General features: G+C 38.9%; 2 protein-coding genes across 14 annotated transcripts in view; one reads left to right on the forward strand and one right to left on the reverse strand.

Annotated features, from left to right (window-relative positions):
* Positions 1 to 1908: 1908 nt before the first annotated feature.
* LOC128856992 (uncharacterized) lies at positions 1909 to 11477 on the reverse strand. The gene is made up of 6 exons (XM_054092473.1): positions 11122 to 11477; positions 9696 to 10720; positions 9511 to 9633; positions 9199 to 9441; positions 4190 to 4314; positions 1909 to 4118 (listed from the first exon to the last, which is right to left on the reverse strand). Exons 1-6 carry the CDS (start codon positions 11291 to 11293, stop codon positions 2189 to 2191), a joined length of 3618 nt encoding a protein of 1205 aa, XP_053948448.1. The 5' UTR covers positions 11294 to 11477; the 3' UTR covers positions 1909 to 2188.
* Positions 11478 to 13482: 2005 nt separating this feature from the next.
* LOC128856993 (ecotropic viral integration site 5 ortholog) overlaps positions 13483 to 21147 on the forward strand; it is a 121074-nt gene continuing 113409 nt past the window's right edge. For 4 of the 13 annotated variants that reach the window (XR_008453884.1, XM_054092488.1, XM_054092490.1 and 1 more), the window contains exon 1: positions 13484 to 14105. The gene's annotated coding sequence lies outside the window, so the exon portion shown is untranslated. Of the gene's footprint in view, positions 14106 to 21147 lie in introns of all 13 variants that reach the window. The other 9 variants (XM_054092485.1, XM_054092489.1, XM_054092484.1 and 6 more) reach the window with 4 other exon arrangements.

Here is a 21147-nt window from a genome sequence, read left to right on the forward strand (position 1 = left end):
AGCCTTCAAAAATTGGTCTTCTTATGGACAATGGGCACAGATATAGGCGGTTTTACTGAACCGATTTTAAAGAAATAAAATTTAAATGACGTAGAATTTATGTTCAGTAGTTACACGCTACGATCATTCGGAAAAAAATTTTAGTATTTTTTTTGGACCTTTAAAATCAAAACAAGGTAAAATTTTTTTTTAATTTTTTCACACAATAATTCATACTGAACAAGAGCTGCTTCTCTTTTTAAATTTCAGACACCTGTGAGTCCCGGAGTACGTGTCGCCAACGACATACCTGTTTTGGAAAATCATTTTCTGGAAGGCTGAAAACTTTTTGAACGAACGTCATATGGCCAAAAAAGAATTTTTGTTTTTTTATTTTTGATTAATTTTTTTCTCTAAATGTTGAGCGTTACTCGTATACACTCTTGGAATCTGGCCCCCGTACTCCGGGCCACTCGCTAGGGAATGATGTCGGGATGCCATTAATCACGCAAACGATATTTTCTTCGCTTCTTTAGTGTTGAGATGTCGCTGAGTTTCTTTCACAGGCTCAACTTTTGAGGTACTCGCACAGAAAAAACAACTGTGTCACCGAAACGTCTTATCAGTTTTTTAGGGAAGAGGTTTAAAACTTAGTAGGAAGGGTCTGAGAATGGTGGAGGGTGTAATCACAGAGCACAACCATGGGAATCATTGACGACCCAATATGCCTATCCTGTCGTGGGAATGAGGACACTGCAGAGCATTTTCTCTGTAGCTGTCCGGCGTTTTCTAGAATCAGACTTAGGCTGTTGAGGTGCGATGTACTGAGTATGTTGAGTCCAGAGGGAGAGGGGTGTTAGATGAGTGGGTTTGTTGGGGCATGTGAAAAGGTTGTTAGTATCGTGCGGGGTGCCTTCACATGCCGGACATATATTTAGTATGTCGGGGTCAATTCTAGATAAGTAGGAGTTTAACCTGCTACAGTATCTAGAACGTAGTTGTGCCAAGGTTACGCGGGACGCTCGGGGAAGTTGGAGCCTTTTGTCTGCGATGCGTGGTTGTTGGACTCCGATGACGGCATTCGGGGGTCGGGAGCTTAAGAAGGTGGTAAGGGTATCCCGATGAATGTCGTTGATTGTCTGTCTGATTGTTCCAGGCGATCAGACAGGCGCAGCATAGTTTAGAACCGGTCGGCCTATTGCCTTGAAAGTCGATAGCAAAATTTCTTTGTCTTTGCCCCAAGTGCTGCCGCCAAGCGATTTGAGGAACTTGTTCCGATTCTGTACTGTAGTGGCAATAGCGGTTGTGTGCGCTGAGAAGGAGAGCAAGATTTCGAAGGTAACTCCCAATATTTTGAGGTTGTTTACAGTCGGAATTGGTGTATCGTAGACTATCACCTTAACTAGCAGCTTAACCTCTTTTGTCCAGGTGGTGAAGACGGTCGCCGTGGATTTAATGGGGGAAAGTTGTAAGTTTCTCGCTATGAAGAAGCGAGAAAGGCAGGAGAGGTAGTCGTTTACCTTGGCGCACAGGCCACTCTTCCGGATCTCATAAGATTCATCAATGACTCCAAAAGATTCGCGGAAGAATAACCTCCAACCAATCTCCGTCTGTACCTATCCTGTCGCTCTATTCCTACCTTCCACTGTAATCTATACAGGTGAAGTACAATAGTCTTCCTGACTGAGCCCTTGGACTTGTCCAACCCCGCACAAATCTAATCTAATCTAATCTAGCGAAGAAATCATGCAGCATCACCATGATCTCTGACTCTCCCCCTCATACGCTCAGCGGTTAGAGAAAAACTGTAAATTTAAAACCTAATTCTGCCACCGGACGCCCTGTATATATGTACTTACTTTTAGAAATACCATAATTTTCAGATTCAAAAATTATTTTTATTTTAGCGTAAAAACACTTCCGTTTTTATTTTACTTGTCAATTATACGGTCATTTCTGAATAATTACAAATAATTTTTATTTAAATTTTATATTTCACATTAAAAAAAACAGTTTTAAATTATTTATTTTGAATTTAAAAAAATAGCCATTGAATCAATGCTTAATTTCGTATTGGTGAACTAAAATATTTATTATGGTTTTTATGCTTTGTAAACTTTGGTTGAAAACTTTTGTGCTTGATTTACTCTTCAGCGCTCGCTGAGTATTACCTTAGTGGAGAACTGCCAACGCTTGGGCTTGCATTTTACTACCAGAAATCGCTACCACTATCACTTTGCTTTCTCTGAACTGCGCCACCACCACCGCCACCAAATTGTGACATGCTAAGTAAGCTGCTGGATGAAGAACTAACATCTGAGACCTCTTCGATTGCCGGCATTGAGGCAGTGTCTATTTTAATTCCACCCATTGGTTCCTCTTCTTCCACATCCGCTTCCGAATCGTCCTCTTCGGCGTCAGCGATTAAGTCAGCCAACTCAATGGACGAGGCAGACGCGGCCTCCGCCATACTGGCGATTTCAATCGATGACTCACTAACACTTTCTTTCAGATTATCTGCGTCTACGCGTATGGAAAAGGTCGTAGAGGAAATTGTTGGGACCAATGCTTTATTGGAGGCTGCAATATTGAAAGCTTGGTGTATAATTCCGGTGGTTCCTTCTTGTTTCGTGATACTACCCACGGCGGAAGCTGTGTTGACGAAGGTATTTAATGGTTGGTTAGACTCCTCCTCGCTTTTCGAGGTTTGCTGTATTTCATCGTTTTGGTTCGTCTTATTTTTCTCTGCGTTAACACCAAGCAGGCGCTCTGCGGAAGTGCTGGGTTTTTCGCACGCATTTTTGGACGCATTCTCCTCGCTTTGGCTAACTGTTTGAGGTTGTTCCTTTATTTCTCCTACTTCTTCATTCGAAGATCTTTGTTGAAGTTTCTGATTTTGCTGTATTTTCTCCCGCTCCTGCTGCCATTTTCTTTTCGTTGCGTTCGTTGGGCTTTCAGTAAAAAGCCGCTGCATTCTTTCCATGGTTTCTATCAGCGTTACTGCGTTGGTAACTGGGTTTTTTGTGATGGTGATTCGCTCCGCATAAACATTTGCCTCAAAACCTGCGGTACCTGTCTGATTCGCCCCTTTGCTTTCCTCACTCAGCAGCCCCTGCGCAATTTTTTGTTCTATATTTCCACTAACGCGCGTGCTTAGCGGCTGGTCTGCTCGATTTGCATTGGAGCTGTCACAATTTGTACTTTTATTAGGTAGATTTCCATCGCCATTTGTTGAGGTGGACGTTTCGGATTTCGCCTGATTCGCTAAAACTTCCAACGAACTTTCGACTTCATTTTCATTGCGCGCACCATTGGCAGCCGCAACTGTTGCAACAGTAAGTGACATTGTTGTAGATCCAATTACTGTTGGAATCGGTGCGTCTGGTAATGGTGGCAATGATTTCGGATTGAGCGTTCGTGATGTTTTTGTATTTGGAATTGTAGCTGGTGAATATGTGTTCATCCGCGAAGGTTCCTCACGTTCAGAAGCTGAGGTATTTGGAAGCATTTTACAACCTTTATCAAGCGCTTTTCCGCTGCCTCGTGCGCTCAGTGCATTAGCGTCGCCGATGCAATTTACGTCTGTTGAGCTTAAAGGCATCGTAGGCATCTGATTCGCTTGACCCGTGCAAACATTGGTCGGTGCCAAGTTACTATGCGAACCGTGCCTGCCGAAATGTCGGTTGTAGTAAAAAGATTCGATACCCGCCTCACAAAGCGCTTCATCATCATTTCTCCTTTGTTTGGTGGATAAATAGTGGCAGCGCCCATCACTTTTGAATAGTTTTGATTTCGCATCCAAAATTGCATTTGGATATTTGAAATTTGGACTTTTATTTTCTTGGTCCGTCAAATCTTCCAAGGAATCTTTTGGCTTTACAGCTTTGTTGCGGGTCTTTGGCTTAACCGCACATTTTTTAGTGTTTTCCGTTTTCAATTCGGAAGTTTTCTGTATACTTTTAAAACGTGTACGATTGTTTGTGCTATATTTTAGGCAATGTTTTTCGTTTTTATGGTTTTCTGAAAGACTGGACACCACTTCGCGCATGGTCTCGGCCTGCAGACGTTGACGCTCTAGATAATTACGGAAGTTCAACTCCAACTGATTGCTTTCATTTTCAAGTTCTTGTATTCGCATTCTGCATTCAAAAATAGAAATAAAAAATCAAATCAAACTCATGCAAATGCAATATTTCGTTATTTGACTAACCTGGCGTCGTGCACGATTTGGTCCACAGTGCGTTCTTGCTGTGCTATACTTTGTACCATTTTTTGCAATTGTTTTTGTGTATTCACCGCATCATGCAAAACCGGATCTCGAGTTTTGGTAGGCTCCTTTAAGACATAAAGACTAGATTAATAATAGTTTTTGTCAGCGAAATTAAAAGTGGGCCGGCGTGAGACGTTCCCACGGCGATCGGCTCTGTCCCGGATTTATATTCGGCCAAGGACTATCCCTACAGCAGCATTCCCCGTAATGGTAATGGTAATGGTTGTACAGATTAGGCTAAGGATTGATGCACTGCGACCAGATTAGTCTATTGTGCGCCCCTAATTACTTAATTATACTTATTTATATTAGTATACCGAGGAATCGCACCTGCTCTTTAGGAGGGAGCAATTGTAGGTCTTCCTCCCCTAGTAGGTACGAGCCCAGGATGCTGGGTCTCCTATGGCGTAATGTCTCACACTTGGTGTTTAAGTGTTCCATACATAGACTCCTCTTCGTCACAGCAGAACCTGCATAATCTTGTACTAGATAACCCTATTGTCTCAAAGTGTTTACTACAGGCAAAGTGACCTGTAAGTGCTTCACAGAGTAATCTGCGGCCCTTTTCCCCTAAGGTTAGAGCAGTTTTTTATCCTCGATAATACCTAGATATTTAACCTCTGTTCCATTTATTCCCAAGGTGGATATAGTTAGATCCCTTTTCCTGGTAAATGGGATAATAGTGATTTTGGAAGGGTTGATTGATAACACAAAAAAACAAAATCGCACTTTTTGTCTGATGAATGACTTTTGATACTTGATGTTTACTAATTTGACAACGCTGATTCTAAATATACCCTCATTTTTTTTGTAACAGCTCTTGTTTACGAGTTATAGCTATCACAAAAAATTCACTATATGTCAGTGTTAATTGACGAATATTTAAACAAATATTAAGTTTTCTTAATATTATTTGTTGTGGCATCGTCAAGACGAGTTTGTATAAATGACCGGAATAGTTTTTGTTTTATTTGCGGAGAGTATATGTTTCAAGAAAACCGTTTGAATGTGACATCGTTCGTAAATGAGGCGTACAAAAATTACTTCGGTCACTTTGTTTGTGACCTGGGAACACCAAAACCATTTAACCAAGATGATTTAGACGACATCATTAGAGATCTGGGACTGTCAAAGACTGGTTCAGAAATTTTGGCGTCTAGATTAAAAGAAAGAAACTTAGTCACAAAAGAAACTAAAATTTCTTACTATCGCAGAAGAAAACTTTCCTTGAATATTTTGCTGAAGAAGACGACTTTGTATTTCGTAAAAATGTACCTGGTTTAATGGCTGCAATGGTATGTAAATGGTAGAAACGTAATTTTGTTTCTAGTGAGTGGCGTTTATTTATAGATTCATCAAAACAGAGTTTAAAATGTGTTCTCTTACACAATGGGAACAACTCATTGCCTATTGTACATTCTACTAAAGTAAAAGAAGAATATATGTACAACTATTGCTCTGATTTTAGACATAATTAAATATGCGGAACACAATTGGGTCATATGTGTCAATTTAAAAATGGTAAACTTTCTTTTATGCCAACAAGGTGGTTACACAAAGTTTCCCTGTTTTCTTTGCTTATGGGATAGTAGAGCTAAAAATCAACATTGGATTAAAAAAAATTGGCCTGCTCGGGAAGTTTTAGTACCAGGACAACAGAAAACTGAGGCTTATAAAACAATTTGTTAAAGCTCTTGTTTTCTTTTTCTGTCTAAAAAGTTTCCAAAATTGAGTGCAGAAAAGATAAAAGCGGGTATTTTTGACGGGCCACAGATAAGGTCGTTAATAAAAGACTCAAATTTCACGGACACTATGACAGTGAATGAGAAAATGACATGGAATGAGTTTGTTTGGCTTGTTCAAAATTTCTTAGGAAATAAGAAGAGTTCGGACTATTCTCAGCACGTCGAACAACTAATTGGTCACTTCCAAAGGGTTGGATGTAATATGAGCATTTAGTTACACTTTCTTCATAACCATCTGGACTATTTTCCAGCCAATCTTGGGGATCTCAGCAAAGAACAGGGCGAGCGATTCCACCAGGACCTTCCTACGATGGAGGAACGCTATCAAGGTTACTGGAACACACACATGATGGCCGACTATTGTTGGAGCATTAACAACAGTTCTATGCCTTCAACTTCAGCAAGGAAATCATATAAAAGAAAATTTTTTTAAACTTAAGAAGGCAATAAAATAAAATAATCTTTAAATAATGTACAAAAAGTCAAATGTGTCATATAGGGTCATATAGAGCTGATACAGGAATTTCAGTTACAGATTTGAAATTGTCATTAAAAATTGGACTAAAAACATGCATCATAACCCAATCATCAGAAATGCTGTTGTGCAGTGTAATCTCTCTTTTCTACACCATTAGCAGGTTATATTTAAGGCATCCTCCATTAAGTCTTTCAGGGTCCTGTCGTGGTTGCCTTTAATTATTACAGAAATGTCATCTGCATATCCTAATGTTCTATTCCCTTTATTGTTAAGGGTTTGTACCAAATCGTCAGCCAGGATAGACCAGAGCAATGGCGATAGTACCCCGCGTTGTGGACATCCTTTCGCGGCTGTAATACTTAGGGTAACTTGCCCCAGAGAGGCTGTGATTAATCCTTTGGTTTAGCATGTTGCTTACCCATTTAACTATTGCTTGAAGATTCACGTTATCAAGTGCACCTTCAACGTTCATAAAAGCGTAGAAGGCTATTTCCTTAAGGTCAAGGTCCTTTTTTATATCGCGAACAATTGAGTGTAGTGCTATAACTGTGGATTTCCCTTTTTGGTATGCAAATTGCAGTTTATGGAGTGGGATTATCGAGATAACTTCCTCTCTTAGGTAATAGCCCAGTAGCTTTTCGATGGTTTTCAACATGAAAAACGTAAGACTGATTGGCCTATAGGATTTGAGAGATTCAGGAAGCATTTTGCCTCCCTTTGGTAGGAATAATACATTGACCTCCCGCCGAATCTTAGAGACATAACCCAAACTCAGACTCGAACCATTCCCCGTAATTGTATGAGGAATGTTTATGCTGCTACAACAACAACTAAAATGCATTTTATTGGTTTGGGGAATAAGTTCATAGCGTTTTTATAATTTCTTTTATTTTACAACGATTTGTTTGCCTGTTTGGCAAAGGGTAAGTATTCATTCGGTAGAACTCTTTCTGCTCTACAAAACTATGTAAATTATATTTCTAAGTTATTTAATTTTTCATTAGTTTTAAGGCCTAGAAATGGAGTACCCAGGAGGCTAAAATCAACATTTTCGACAACTGCTCTTCTTTGCTTTTCATTGAGGTCAAAAAGCTGCCGAAGCAGTCCAGAACATTCGCGACAGTGAAAAAACGAGAAAGATCGGTGAGGTAGATGTTCACTTCGGCGCAGAGGCCATCAATGTCATTGTCAATGGCGTCGGACAATGCAATCGTCAGCGTAGGAGACCAGGGAGACTCCCTCTGGTGGCTGGGGGAGCTTCGATACATAGAAGTGGAACAGCAAGGGTGAAAGAACAGCACCCTTCGCAGCACTTTGCTTTAACTTCCTCTGTTTGAAGACTTGGTCTCGAAAAATCACTGACGAGTGTCTACCACTCAGATAGTTGGCGGACCACCTCTTCAGCCCTGGCGGGATTGTCGACTGTGAAATGTAATCTAGTTCAAAGTTCAAAAAGAGCGCCTTGGACGTCAATGACACGTCTCACCGAGGAAAGCCTTCTGAATTCTATGAAGAACGTCTCAAATCACTTTTGAAGGAGACGGTCGCCAAACCAGTCGTGAATTGGCGGATAAAAAGTAGTGCGATTATAAAACGATTCCTTCATGCAATGGGATTTACCGACAAATAGGGAACCTGGGTGCCTCAAGAGCTCAACAAAAAAAAACAAAGAAAGTCGTCTTCAATTTGCTACTCAGCATTTCGCCCGCCATCGAGCAACATGCGGTCATAACAGCGTTTTTTGTACCCAACCGTCACCGGAGGGGAGAAAAGGTGCCTTTACATCAATATGAAAGAAAGAAAAGCGTGGGTGGCTCCAAAAGATATGCCAAAGCCGAGAGTCAAACAGGATATTCGTTCAAAGAAGATCATGATATGCGTTTGGTGGGACTGGGAGGGCATGGTGCTCGAATGGAAGGTCCTTGAACATCCACCGTATGCTCGGAACCTTGCACCGCCCGTTTACTATATTTTCCGCTCTCTGTTCAACCATATGAATGGCATTGCCTTCGATAACAAAGAGGTCCTTAAAAACTGGCTAAACAACTTCTTTGCCACCAGACCAGGGATGGGGTACGGTACACTAGACAGGGCTAGTGACCATCACCACCTTCTTAAACTCCCGACCACCGAATGCCGTAATCGGAGTCTAACCACCACCCACAGCAGATGAAGAGCTCCAGCTTCCCCGTAAGACCCGCGTAACACTGGCACAATTACATTCTGGATACTGCAGCAGGTTAAACTCCTACCAATCCAGAATTAACCCCGACGTACCAAACATATGTCCGGCATGTGAAGGCACCCCACATGACACTAACCACATGCCCTTAAAAACCCACTCATCTAACACCCCTCTCCCTCTGGACCCAACCTGACGAAACAGCACGTTTCCTGGGCCTACCGTTAGATGAGCTAGACGAAGACGACCGGTGATTTACACTACACTGACAGAGCAAAGTTATTGCTACAACAACAACAACAACAATAGGCCAAATGGTGGGTCCTTCAGCATTCGTCGTATTCTCTGGACCTTACAAAAACCGATTACCATCTTTTCCGCTCTCTGTCGAACCATATGAAGGGCGCGTTAAGTTTGATAACAAAGCGATTTTTGACTAACGGCATCAACAACTTGTTCGAGAGGTGAGACGAGGTTGTAAAAGTCTTCGGTAAAAACGCTACGAACTACGCCCCAACCTAATATTAAAGTTGCCTTAATTTACCATTTCTTTAACAACTGGTCGCGCAATTTTATCATTCATTTCCGTTGCCGCATTAGCAACTGGTTCCGATTCTATTTCTCCAACAGCTGTTGGCAAGTGCTTGGCTGCTAACTTATGATCATCTTCCATCTTTTGCAGTAACGCCGAATGACGAGACTCGAACTCTTGCAGTTGCTGGCCTATACTTTCGTTGAGCTTGCGCGCTTCTCTGGAATAATCATATGCTGGAAGATGGCTAAAATGCTGAAGATGATTGAGGAATCGAGATTAGGTTTAGTTTATTTTTCTCGGACTCATGACAATATTAAGTACCTCCATTAACTTCTCCTTGTATTGTATTTTCAGTAGCTGTTTTTGATGCTGCAATTTCTCCTCGGATTCATTCCGCAAAAGCTCACGTTGTCTATTGAGCGCCTTTTTGAGTGAAACTTCTATCTAAAATTATTATTTTATAAAAAATTTAAATTAATTTCGAAAAGAAAAGTTCAAACGCATACTCTGTCCAAAAACTTCTGGCCGTTCTTTGTATGACGCATCTCGTGCACCCAATCGGTGTAGGTCTTCTCTTCAGCAGGCCTATTTTCCTTGCCACCTTGAATGCGACCGCAAGAAAGGTCCACCTGCACTGCCGCTTGCGTATGCTGTGGCTTATGGGGTTCAGCATTTGGCAGTTTCTGTTGCTTCTCATTGCTGGCAATCAGCTCTCTCGAAACCGATCTGAAACTCTCGACGCATTTTGAAAATTGTGCCGCTAGCGCATCGACAGCTGACACAACGGCAACAACTTGCTTGCTTTTGCGCTTTGTGTGTGTCATTTGCTTCAGTTGGCTGGTAATCCGCTCCAGACTGCGGTTTAACTTATCGTACCGACGCGTTCTTACAGATTTTGAGAGGCGCGTGCTTGGCAGTGCGTAAGGCTGCTTCCTCATCTCTTCAAACTGCTCAGACATTTCTTTCACTTTAGTCGATAGTATCATTAAGTACTTGTTGAGATACTTTAAATGACTATTTGGCATCTCCGTTTTTGATTTTCGTGCTTCAGGGCTATGCTGTGGTGGCAATATTTGCTCCGCTTCATATGGCGTAGTACTCATTTGCGCAGTTTGTGTTCCTTTCGTGACGGCTTCTGATTTGAAAGAGGCTAATTTTCTAGCACAATCCTCCTTTTGCCTCAACAAATATCGCATGATCAGCATCAGCAATGAAACATTTTTATTACTTTCATATTTTCCTATTATACTATTTTTAAACGCTGCCTCATTGGAGGTTTTATCAAAAATTGCTTCTAGGATTTCCTTAATTTCATCATTCGTGAAACGGAAGTGCTGCGCGTTTTCAAAATCCGGCAGAGTATTGCGAAACGGCACCTCAGTGCAAAATACTGACAGTGAAAAATGGCAATTTTGTGCATAGAGAAACTCTGCCACCAGTGTGTTGAGCGCCAACACCAATGGCGACAATGTCAGACGCTGCGTAGAACCGCCGGTGGTGGTTGTGGTTGTTTGCGCCAATATTTGGCGGCCTGCAAAAGCATAAACCAATTATTTGGGGTTTAACAGTCAAAATGTAAAACTATTTTATTGCACTGCTGTAACGTTGCACTGCTGTAACATTGCACTGCATTACCGAATATCTACTACCGACTATCGATAAGCGCAGTTGCTATGGCAATGCGGTGCAAAGAGCGCAAATAGAAAATGTAAACAAAACCAGTTTATGAATGAACATCAACTGCTTCTGAATTTATTCCTTCAATGCATTTCAAACGTGCGTAATTATAAAGCTCATATTTTATCCAAAAAGCGTAAAAAGCAAACAAAAAACAAAACCACTTTATGAATGAACATCAAATGCTTGTGAATATATCCCTTCAATGCATGTGAAACGAGCTTAGTTGCTTAGTTAATATTTGGCTGTGCTCACCTAATGCAGTTTTATTAAAGTTTAATATGAGATCAGTGCGCAACTTTGCTTGCAATGCCCGCGCCACATCGTCGCGTTCCATCCAATCACGAAAATGTTTTTCGAACTCTTTCACAGGTATTTTAGACAAATCCGCCAGATTCGCCTTCATATCCATCTCAGCGTAAGCCATTTTTGTATAATTCCACACAAATAGTTTTCTTTATTATAAACTTCAACTTTCTATATCTAATCAGAATTTGTTCTTGTAACAATGTCGAAAAAACCATTGACACTTTTTTGAAATTTTGTACGTCCACTCCAAGCCAATTTGAATTTGTACAGGCCAAATTGTTTGCGCAATGACCATCGTCTCCTTTCACTCTCTTTTCACTCTCTCTTCAACCACTCAAAATCAAATGTCATTGCAAAGACAAATTTCATAGGGTGTGTTCAGTGCTTTGCCATTCACTACAGACATTTTATGGGCCAAATAGCCACATACGTAAAAGTAACTAATAATAATCGTGAAATAAAATCTACGGTACTACGATACGGAAGGAAGGAACTTTTCGTTTACATGGGGTTCTCATTAGTTTGATTGAAACAGCTGGGAATTGCGTTACACGGAATTGCGTTTACGGGCTTCACTGTTTTCAGCATAAGACTAACCGTCAACGTGTATTATTTGCGGTTTTTTGTGTTGTTCAAATGTTTGTGGGAATTACGTCATAACTTAATTATAAAATTATGAATTTTTGCGCACTTCAGGTTTGCAAATACAAGTTCTTCAGCAAGTTTTTATCAACTTCCTGCACGTACATAAATTTAGCGATACAATGTTTTTGATTTGACTGGCATAGCACGAATTTTCGGTTGCTTCGTTAACGACGGCACCTCAAAAATGTAATTGCCCATCAAATTGCTTGCAGCCTACCATGAAGCAATAAATCCGACTAAGTTTTTACAAGCCCTACGTATAGCAAACTGGCAGACTAAATTGAAAAGTGTCTTAACGCTTTGCCCAATCTTTTATATAATAAGCATAGCTTAGCGGTTAATTAAAACTTACTTAACTTAAGAAACTTAAAAAGCTGCATATTTCATATTCTTAAATTTTGGTCTTACTTAATTTGAGAGCGGTGAAAGAAACGGGCTTGCCATATAATAGTTTTTGTAATTCTTAAAATTAAATGTATGTAGACATATAGACGAATCCCACATAAAGCACGGTCCTCGCACTTTCCCAAATTTACCTACTTCCTCTGATTCTAAATAAAATATTTAAAAAAAAAATTCATTCCTCAAAGCCTAAACCTTATCCGTTCCTTCCTTACTCCCGCACAATAGTCAGCGCATTATTTGCATTGTGGCTGCAATACGACTGAGTCTTTTGCGAATCTAAGTAAGCTCTAAAGCTCTAACTCCGAGCGGTATTCTAACTAGTCATAACTCTCTATCTGGCTCTATTCTATTCTATTCTAATTCATAGAAAAATCCGCAGCTATCGTTGTTTGTAATTCCTATCTTGTATGTTTGCCCAGCTAGCAAATTATGGTCTGACAGTAAACCTACGATAGTTCTGCTTGCTTTTATAGACAGAGCTAATACCAATCTAGCGGATTTTTTAAGTTAGGTTAAGCTAAGTCTACATCAACCGAGTTTTTAAAACCTTCATTACAAAATTTTAAAGCACATTGAAAAGGTAGTAAGAACAGAGTTAAAAATGTTTGATTTTACTCACTAGAATGTCAAAATTTATAAACAAATACTGACTGCTTAGAGTAGTTTAAGGAAAATTTGACAATTAGTAACAAAATAAATTGCTAAATCCAAATTGCAACCCTGCTGCTACTATCTGTGCATTGTGCCTTGCAAGATACCAAAATTCCCTGCTTGGAAAATTTGTATAATCCGAAACTTCTGTGCTCTAAATTGCGTAAAGGGATATTTACAAATTTATGGCTCTATAGAAAAGTCAAATCCTAGAAAAATTACTTGTAGTTTACTGTTACATATAGTGAACAATAACTATTAGGATAACATTTTACCAATAAGCGTCTTAAAACTGAGTAATTTAAAGTGTGTGGATACAAATTGTGAGAACCGGCATTACCCTTTCGCTCTGCTCTCATGTATTGACTCGTGAACTGTAATGCCGCCCTTACGTGTTTTAATTTTTGTGAATTCTACTGAGCAACTGATAATGACGTCAAAGAAAACATGAGAATCTCTTCTAATACAAATAATTCAAAACCACTTTTATTTATCGTTTTCCTGTTCATATTTCCGATTGCATAGAGCCATCGCCAACGAAACGCAATGGCAATGAAACAATCGAATCAGAAAAGGCCGAAAGAGGAGAGCAAAAAATTTGTTGTTTAAAAAAATCAAAAACAAGAAATTGGTGAAAACGAGCGGACGTACTTAGAGCTAGTGCAGATACTCGTATTGCAGTTTGTGAAAATTATTTGTCTAAATTTATATGCCAATTAATAAAAACAAAGAAGAAAAAAAATCTGTAATAATTTGCAACGAAGAATAATTAAGCAAGCAAAAAATCGTTGGTGTCTGTGCAGTGCGCGAGTGCAAGTGTTCGCAGAAAATACATCAGATGCGAGTGGAGTTGGCAGTGCAAAAACGAATTGTGCAAAATGTTGGTATTGTAAATGGGAGAAAATCGTATATGAAAAATTATAATAATTTCTGCATTTTAAGCTGCCTGTTTTAAATAAAAAAATGTGCTTAAATTCTGCTGAAAATTGTTATATGTAATTTTCTCCAATTAGGAGCGGTGCAAGTGAATAGAGAAAAACAAACAAAAAATTCAGGAAGAGCAGAAGAAGCAGCATCACGAAAGGCATTCGTTGCTGATTCTTTATGATATTTCTTATTGGAGAAGAATTGCTGATTGGATATATTATTTCACAACAGTGCGTGTGTGTGTTTGAGTAAAGAGGAATTTTATATCAATTGGAATTGGTGGTTAACGAGCATTTGGAGTGGTAAGTGCGGATACACCTGAAATTTCGGTTATCATGACAAGTGGGATTTGCAAAATTTTATTACATTTGTTGTTGTGGGTGTTGTCTAGCGCATATACGAGTATATCAGAATATGGGTGGGTAAACGGTATATACTGTGTTAGTGGATTTCATTATAAAAACAGCAAAAAAATTGTAGTTTTTCGCAAAGTGTAATCGCATTTAGTTGGTGAGCGCACTGGAGGGGGAATTAACTGGTGTGTGTAAGCATCTTGAAAATTGGTTTGTGGACCATAAAATCCGCAACCTGTATATTAATTCGTTTCTGCGCTGCTGTGTGCAGAATTTCATTCTAAATTAATTGCTCGGTTTTCTTTTACGCTATTATAAAATTGATGGTTTTCATGTTCTGTTTGCTTAACTCTTTCAATTATTAAGTTCTCAATTAAATTAGGGGTACTGGTCGGCAGTCACCGCGAAAAAAGCTACACCGCTGGTGGCAACCTAACTAAATGTGTATAAATATGTATGTATTTAGGTATTTGTCTTGGCATATATGTATGCATGCATATATATACAGGGGACTTCTCAAATTACACGTGAAGTGAAGATACTGCAGTAATACACCGCCAAAACGTCAAAATATGCCTATTTATGTAGATTAAATTGAAGGGTTTATGACATTGGAAGTGACAGTGTGTTTGAGTCATCGATCCAAAGATGAGTAAAAAATGAGAAAAAGCTAATTTTAAGTTTCGTTAGGAACTTGGTGACACAGGTAGGTGAAACGGCCAGAGTGGTACGGCACTCCCCAAGTAGCACTAAGGGGCGCCGTTTTGATGCTTGGTGAAACTAATTTCGAAAAATTTCAGTTGATAAACCAAGTTGTATGTTTATCGCAGGGTAGAGTTTCTGAGTAATACATAAAAAAATCTTATATATATATGTATAAAAATTTAGCTGAGTTTCTGAGTATATTTGTGATGGGAAGACTGAAAAATTAGGCTGTCGATCTAAGAGGATAAGTTTGCCTTCAAACCAGTTAACAGAAAATCTTAAGATTTTCCGAGATATCTTTAAAAATCGTATTTATGGTCCGATTTAGCACAAATTCAAAACATACACATATGGTCATTAAAATAGGTACCTCTAGTTCATATGGAAAATTTGCGTTTTTTTAACTAAACAAAAGCAGATATTCAGTTGTATGTGGTTTTTTTTTTCATAGATTAATAAAATAAAAATAAATAATTATTCAAAGATTGTTTAAAACTTAAACTAGTGGCAATAGGAATAAAAAAAAATATAGAAATATAAATAGATGTGATACAAAAATCACTTATTAATTTTATTAAAAATGCTGTTTAAATTATAGTTGTTTAATCAATAACCAATGTGTCCACCATGACTGTCAATGACCTTATATGTGGAACAAATTCAGGTTAGCAAAAATTAGGTCCATTCTGAGAATGGCGGGTGAAAATAGAGGCGTAATTAGAAGACCCGTATCGCGCCGTTTTTTTATGTTAGTTCGAATTTTTTTTTTAATCGGCCTTCGAAGTTCGAAATCGGAGCCGATTTTCGGTATATTGTTTCATAAGTACCACAAAAATTTTCGAAATCAATTTTTTCAAAAATTGTAATTGTTGCACAGGTCTCTAGCAATAATTTGGCTTTTACAGATTGAAAAAATATCAATTAGTCGACGAGTTATAGCCAAAAAACCATATAAACAATTTTGCTCCGATTTCGAACTTCGAAGGCCGATTAAAAAAAAATTCGAACTAACATAAAAAAACGGCGCGATACGGGTCTTCTAATTTCGCCTCTATTTTCACCCGCCACTCTCAGAATGGACCTAATTTTTGCTAACCTGAATTTGTTCCACAGTGTAATTCTACGGCAGGTTTCTATGGAAGTGGAATAGCGCAGTTCTTTGACTTTTTGCTATAAATCCGTTTTATTTTTGAGTGTTTCCTTCCGATTCGCTTCTTTTAATTTCCCCAAAGGTTTTCAATGGGGTTTAAGGTCAGGTGACCGATTTGGCCAATCCATAACTTTAGCATTATTTTGTAAAAACCATTCCAGATAAAATCTCTAGTATTATTCAAGCCTTTTCCGAGCCTATTGAACCTGTGGCTGGTGTTAAATAAAGGTGTTTCTATCCCCTCTTCTATTTTTAATAGTCATTGACGACGTTCTAAACAACACTCTTGATACAAGAGAATTCTCTGGAATCCTATCTGTATGGAACACTTAGACGACTTTGACTATGCCGTTGACATCGCACACTGATCACTTAACCGCGAACACATACAGAACAAACTTAATGACCTAAGCTCCCAAGCCAAAAATGTTGGACTGGGCATCAATGTCGGGAAAACGAAGTCCACGGAAATCAACACCTTGCTACGAAACAGGTTCACGATTTATGGGAAACCCATTGATAATGGAAACAGCTTCATCTGCCTAGGAAATCAAATTACCCTGGACGGTGGAGCAAAAGACGATGTCGATGAGATAACCAAAAATGCCAAAGCACCTTTTGCAAGCTTCGAAAAGATCTGATTTTCCAAACAGCTGACAATGCATACCAAACTACGAATTTTCAATTCAAATATAAAATCCCTCCTACTATGTGTCCGCTTTTCCGTGATAAGAGTGCAATGTCCACGGCATAGTTAATGTCGTCTAAATGCTCCATATTTCCACTTTGAAACGTGTTTGGTGTTTATACCAGCAATGCGGAAGCTTCACACATTTGTGAACCGATGTCTAAGAACAATTCTCCGTCTGGTGGCCCGACAATTAGATTTCAAACGAACAACTCCTCATTCGAAGCAGACAAAAACCAATTGCCATTGAAATACGAGAGCGCAAACGGAATTCGATTAGCCAAACGTTGCGCAAGCCAGCGACCTACATTAGTAGAATGGAACTGGACTGGAACCCACAAGCGACGCCCTAAAGGATCTTGGCGACGTAGCCTTAATGAAGAATTTTTAGAAATTGATAAAGCTCTCCCATGGGCACAAAATAGGTCGAAAACGAGAAGTAGACAACATTGGAAAACATTTGTTTTGGCACTATGCGCCTAAAGACGGCGCGATAACAACTAATAATAACTTTTTTGTGTCATTATCTTGGCCTAAAACGCCACTGAAGTGGCATATTCTCCTCAGCAAATGCTAGCATGACTTCTTGAAGTATGTTTTTGTAAATTAATTTTTCCATTTTATTGGCTATTAGGTGAATAGGTCCTATTTCATACTAAACGAAGCATCCCCAAATCATCATGTTGCTGCCACTGTACTTAACTGCTTTCACTCTTGCCTCTTAGGACGCATGACATATCGCCTATCAGCATTTCATCGCTCCAAAGTCTTCATACTCTCTGGTCCAGCCATGACTTGTGCCCTTGAGCAAAACTTTTCCTCTTCCTTAAGTTTGCGTGTTTCAACAGGGGAACTTTACGAGCTATGCTATTCTGCCTCTTAGTTTCATGTTGTACAATCGACGCCGTTCAGGTCTCGCTGATACTAACATACGTTGTCGATTTCAGCTGCAAATGGCCTTTGATGATTTAAAAGAATCCCTCTTGGCAAGAGGCACAATTAAATTATTAGGAGCGCAAGTAGTTTTCTTTTTGCCACCACCTCGTTCCGTGGATTGTTCGGGCTATTATTTTTTTAATATAAATTTTTTTAATATATTTTTTTATATATTATTATTATTCATATATTATTCATATATAGGTTATTAATATTTTTTTTTACCATTTCACTACTTTTCACTTAATTAGTTCAAATGCACGAGTTGTCCGCAAAGTATCTATTTTAATGGCTTATGAAAATAACCGTATCTGCGCAACCAATAACGCAATTTAAAAAACGGGTATTTTAAATTCACAGCAAAACAGTGATGCCATTAGCAAATGAAATTTCAATAACAAATCAAAATTTTTCTGAACTGCACAAGGAAATCTATAGATAAAGGCAGCGTACCTATTTCAATGACTATATGTGTATATCACTTGTACGAAAATACATTTTTTAATCCAAAATTCATTGAGCTGCACCGAATATATAACAGACTAGCGGATACGTGGTTGAAAGGTTTTCGTCCCATTTTGCCTACCGCTAAGAATGACGAGCATACATTTACACTCAGCTACGGCGGGAAGTATCGTTTAAAAACCATCTTCAAAATATTGTTAACTGATAAAATCACCGATAATGATAAACTGGTGAAATCACCGAACATTTCATCAAGGTTCAGCGAATATTCATTAAAGATCATCGCCGGTTTTCAATTAAAATGAAGCTTAAAAATATCTTAGTCTATCGAAGAGCATTTTGCGCGGTTTGTTCCACACAAATTGCCAGCGTCTTCTCATCTATAGACACTTGTCGGCAATTTTTTATACAAAAATCGCTTTTTAAGTATCCGCTTCCAGAGCCGGAGTGTTTGTATCCATGCAGACAGCGTTTACTTTGAATAAAATAAAATATGAGGATTCGCCAAAAAATATATTCTTGTAAATTTTAAAAGCATCATATTTACTTTGGAATGCACCTTGATGTTAAAAAACTTATTTTCGTTGGTACGCCCTAGGGAAGTAATAATTTTACAGTTTACAAGATGAAAGAAATAAAAAATTCTCGGTCTCGTGTCCACTTTACGCCCTAAGCTTTTATTTGACACCGCACCTTGTTTTTTACAACCATTACCTTTCTCCTTAATGCTCCTGATACAGGCGTTTTCCCCCTCTTTTTTCTCTCTCTATTTTCTGTCACTATTTCTACACCTGTCACTGCATCTTCCAGCGCACAGCGATAATCCAATTTTAGTCGCACCCCTCACATCACTTGTCCACAAATTTTATTTATTTTCTTTGCTTCCCTACACTCCACAACTTATCTCCAGACATACGGACTGCATACACTCGTACATATGTATGCATATATCATGTCTGCTCTGCTGGCTTACTAGAGAGCTCAACGCGTTTATCAGCTGTGCTTGGCTGTTGGCTTGTCCTAGAGCTTCGTGCCTCATGCTTTTTTGCTGGGTTTTGCGTTTGCTTCCGCTTCAGATATGGCTGATGGCTGATGGCTTTGCCCTACTACGTCGTTCCACCAGAGCGGGCATATGCTTACATACGTACAAGTTCGCGTTTAACCAGTCCGCTATCCTTTAGCTATGTATGCGTGCATATATGTGTGGGTATGCTGTGAAACACGCCTAAGCTTGCGTGTGCTCACCTCATAGGTGAAGAAGGGTTTTAAAGGACAACTGCGGAAAGTAAAAGGATTGGCTCTTTTGCATTATAAATTCACATTTACCGTACAAAAAACGTAAAAATTTTCACAGAAAATGATGTGGGGCAGTGAAGTTGAGAGTCAGTCACTTGTGGTAGTTTGAATTTAATATGTGTATGTGTTCATGTATGTATGTGTGTAGCTGTGTGTAAGGAGTGGTAATTAGAATAAATTATAATATTCAACGACTAGGTATGTTTTTTCACATTTCTTATTCATCAATAATTTTGCCAAAACACAAAAAAATGAAATTAAAAAGTGAAATTTTTTTTGCTTTGTAGTGCACACATACTTACACAATACCCATACATATTTACTTAATTGCCCAATGTTGCTGAATTTGTTATTTGATTTCTGTGAGCTGCGTCACAACTTTTGTAAATGTGAATGTATATTTCTTTTTTATATATGTATGTGTGTGTTTAGTTAAATGTAGCTGCACTGGTACATTGAACTCTAGGAGTCATTAAGTTCATTGTCACAATGAAAAACTAATTCATAGTTTATTACTTTGGAAAGAGAAATTTTGCTGGGCAACGTAAGTTTGGCGTAACTACTGAACCTTTTTTTGTATTTGCATTTGTGTATGTGAATGTAATGTATGCATACATACATACCTTATTGATGTTTTGCGAAAGAAAATCGATGCATAAAAAAATGCTGGTTTGTTTTTTGGTACAAATTGAGTGATGAGAGAAAATAGGAACTGCTTGCCGGACATCAGCTTCACGACTTTCATTATTGCCACCAGTTCAGCCTGAAAGACACTACAGATGTTCGGAATATGCACCTCCGCCCACCCAGCCTTCGAGCTTTGAGGCAAATGTGTATAAATGGATTGAGACGCCCTGTTTTAGCTCGTCCCGTTCCCACTCTTTCCTCGAGGGAACGTGTAATGGCAAGTGTAGGCGGAACTGCATAGTCCATCTGTCCGGGAAGCTCCAAAATTTCGTCCAGGATTTTATCGCAGATGTAGTCCGTGTGCTCGGCCTTATTGCCGCCCTGCGCGCAATATACTTTGCCTGCAGGTCTACCGGAAGGAAGTTTAATGCCGCATGTAATGCTTTCGATGATGTGGTTCACATTGCACCGGTTATAAGAACATATGTGAGTCTTTGGACCTTGTCATCTCTTTTAATGTTCACGCCCTTCTCAAGGGAATTCCATAATATTGCAAAACCGTAGTAGAGAATTGGTGTAATTACTGCTATGTACAACCAGTGTATCATTTTGGGTTCCGATCCACATTGCTTTCCAATTAGCCTTCCGCAGGAGTACAACGCCGTCATAGCTTTGCGTACGTACAAGTCCTAGATATTTCGTCCTTTCTGTTACTCTAAGTTGTTTTCCTCCTAGGAATATTTGTTTAAGAGCAGATGTTTTATGTTTCCTTTTAAACAGTATCAGATCCGTGGTTTCCGGATTTACTTCTACTTTGCACCAAAGTAATAAGATTGCTATTACAATATCATCGGCATATGAAATTATATTACCTCCCTTTTTTCCAAGTTCCTGAAAAAGATTATTGACGGTCAGGTTCCACAAAAGTGGAGAGATTACCCCATCCTGGATGTACCCCTGACGACATTGCTACTTGTAGTAAGATAAGTTTTATAAATTGCGCTGTATAGTGAAGTGCTAAACCAGGCTAAGCAGTCTTGCGACACTCATATCAATTGATAAACCACCTAAATTCAAGCCTATATTTATATTATTGAAGCTTTCTTGATATTAACCTCCTTTGT

The sequence above is a fragment of the Anastrepha ludens genome, chromosome 3, assembly GCF_028408465.1.
Source record: "Anastrepha ludens isolate Willacy chromosome 3, idAnaLude1.1, whole genome shotgun sequence".
Lineage (NCBI taxonomy): Eukaryota > Metazoa > Arthropoda > Insecta > Diptera > Tephritidae > Anastrepha > Anastrepha ludens.

Bases quoted from the DNA above. Each gene is read 5' to 3' on its own strand.
- LOC128856992 (XM_054092473.1), bottom strand. From the start codon at position 11,293: ATGGCTTACGCTGAGATGGATATGAAGGCGAATCTGGCGGATTTGTCT. The intron at 9,634-9,695 runs GTATGCGTTTGA...TAATAATTTTAG, and splicing joins GCCAGAAGTTTTTGGACAGA to ATAGAAGTTTCACTCAAAAA. The intron at 4,119-4,189 runs GTTAGTCAAATA...TTTTGAATGCAG, and splicing joins CAAATCGTGCACGACGCCAG to AATGCGAATACAAGAACTTG.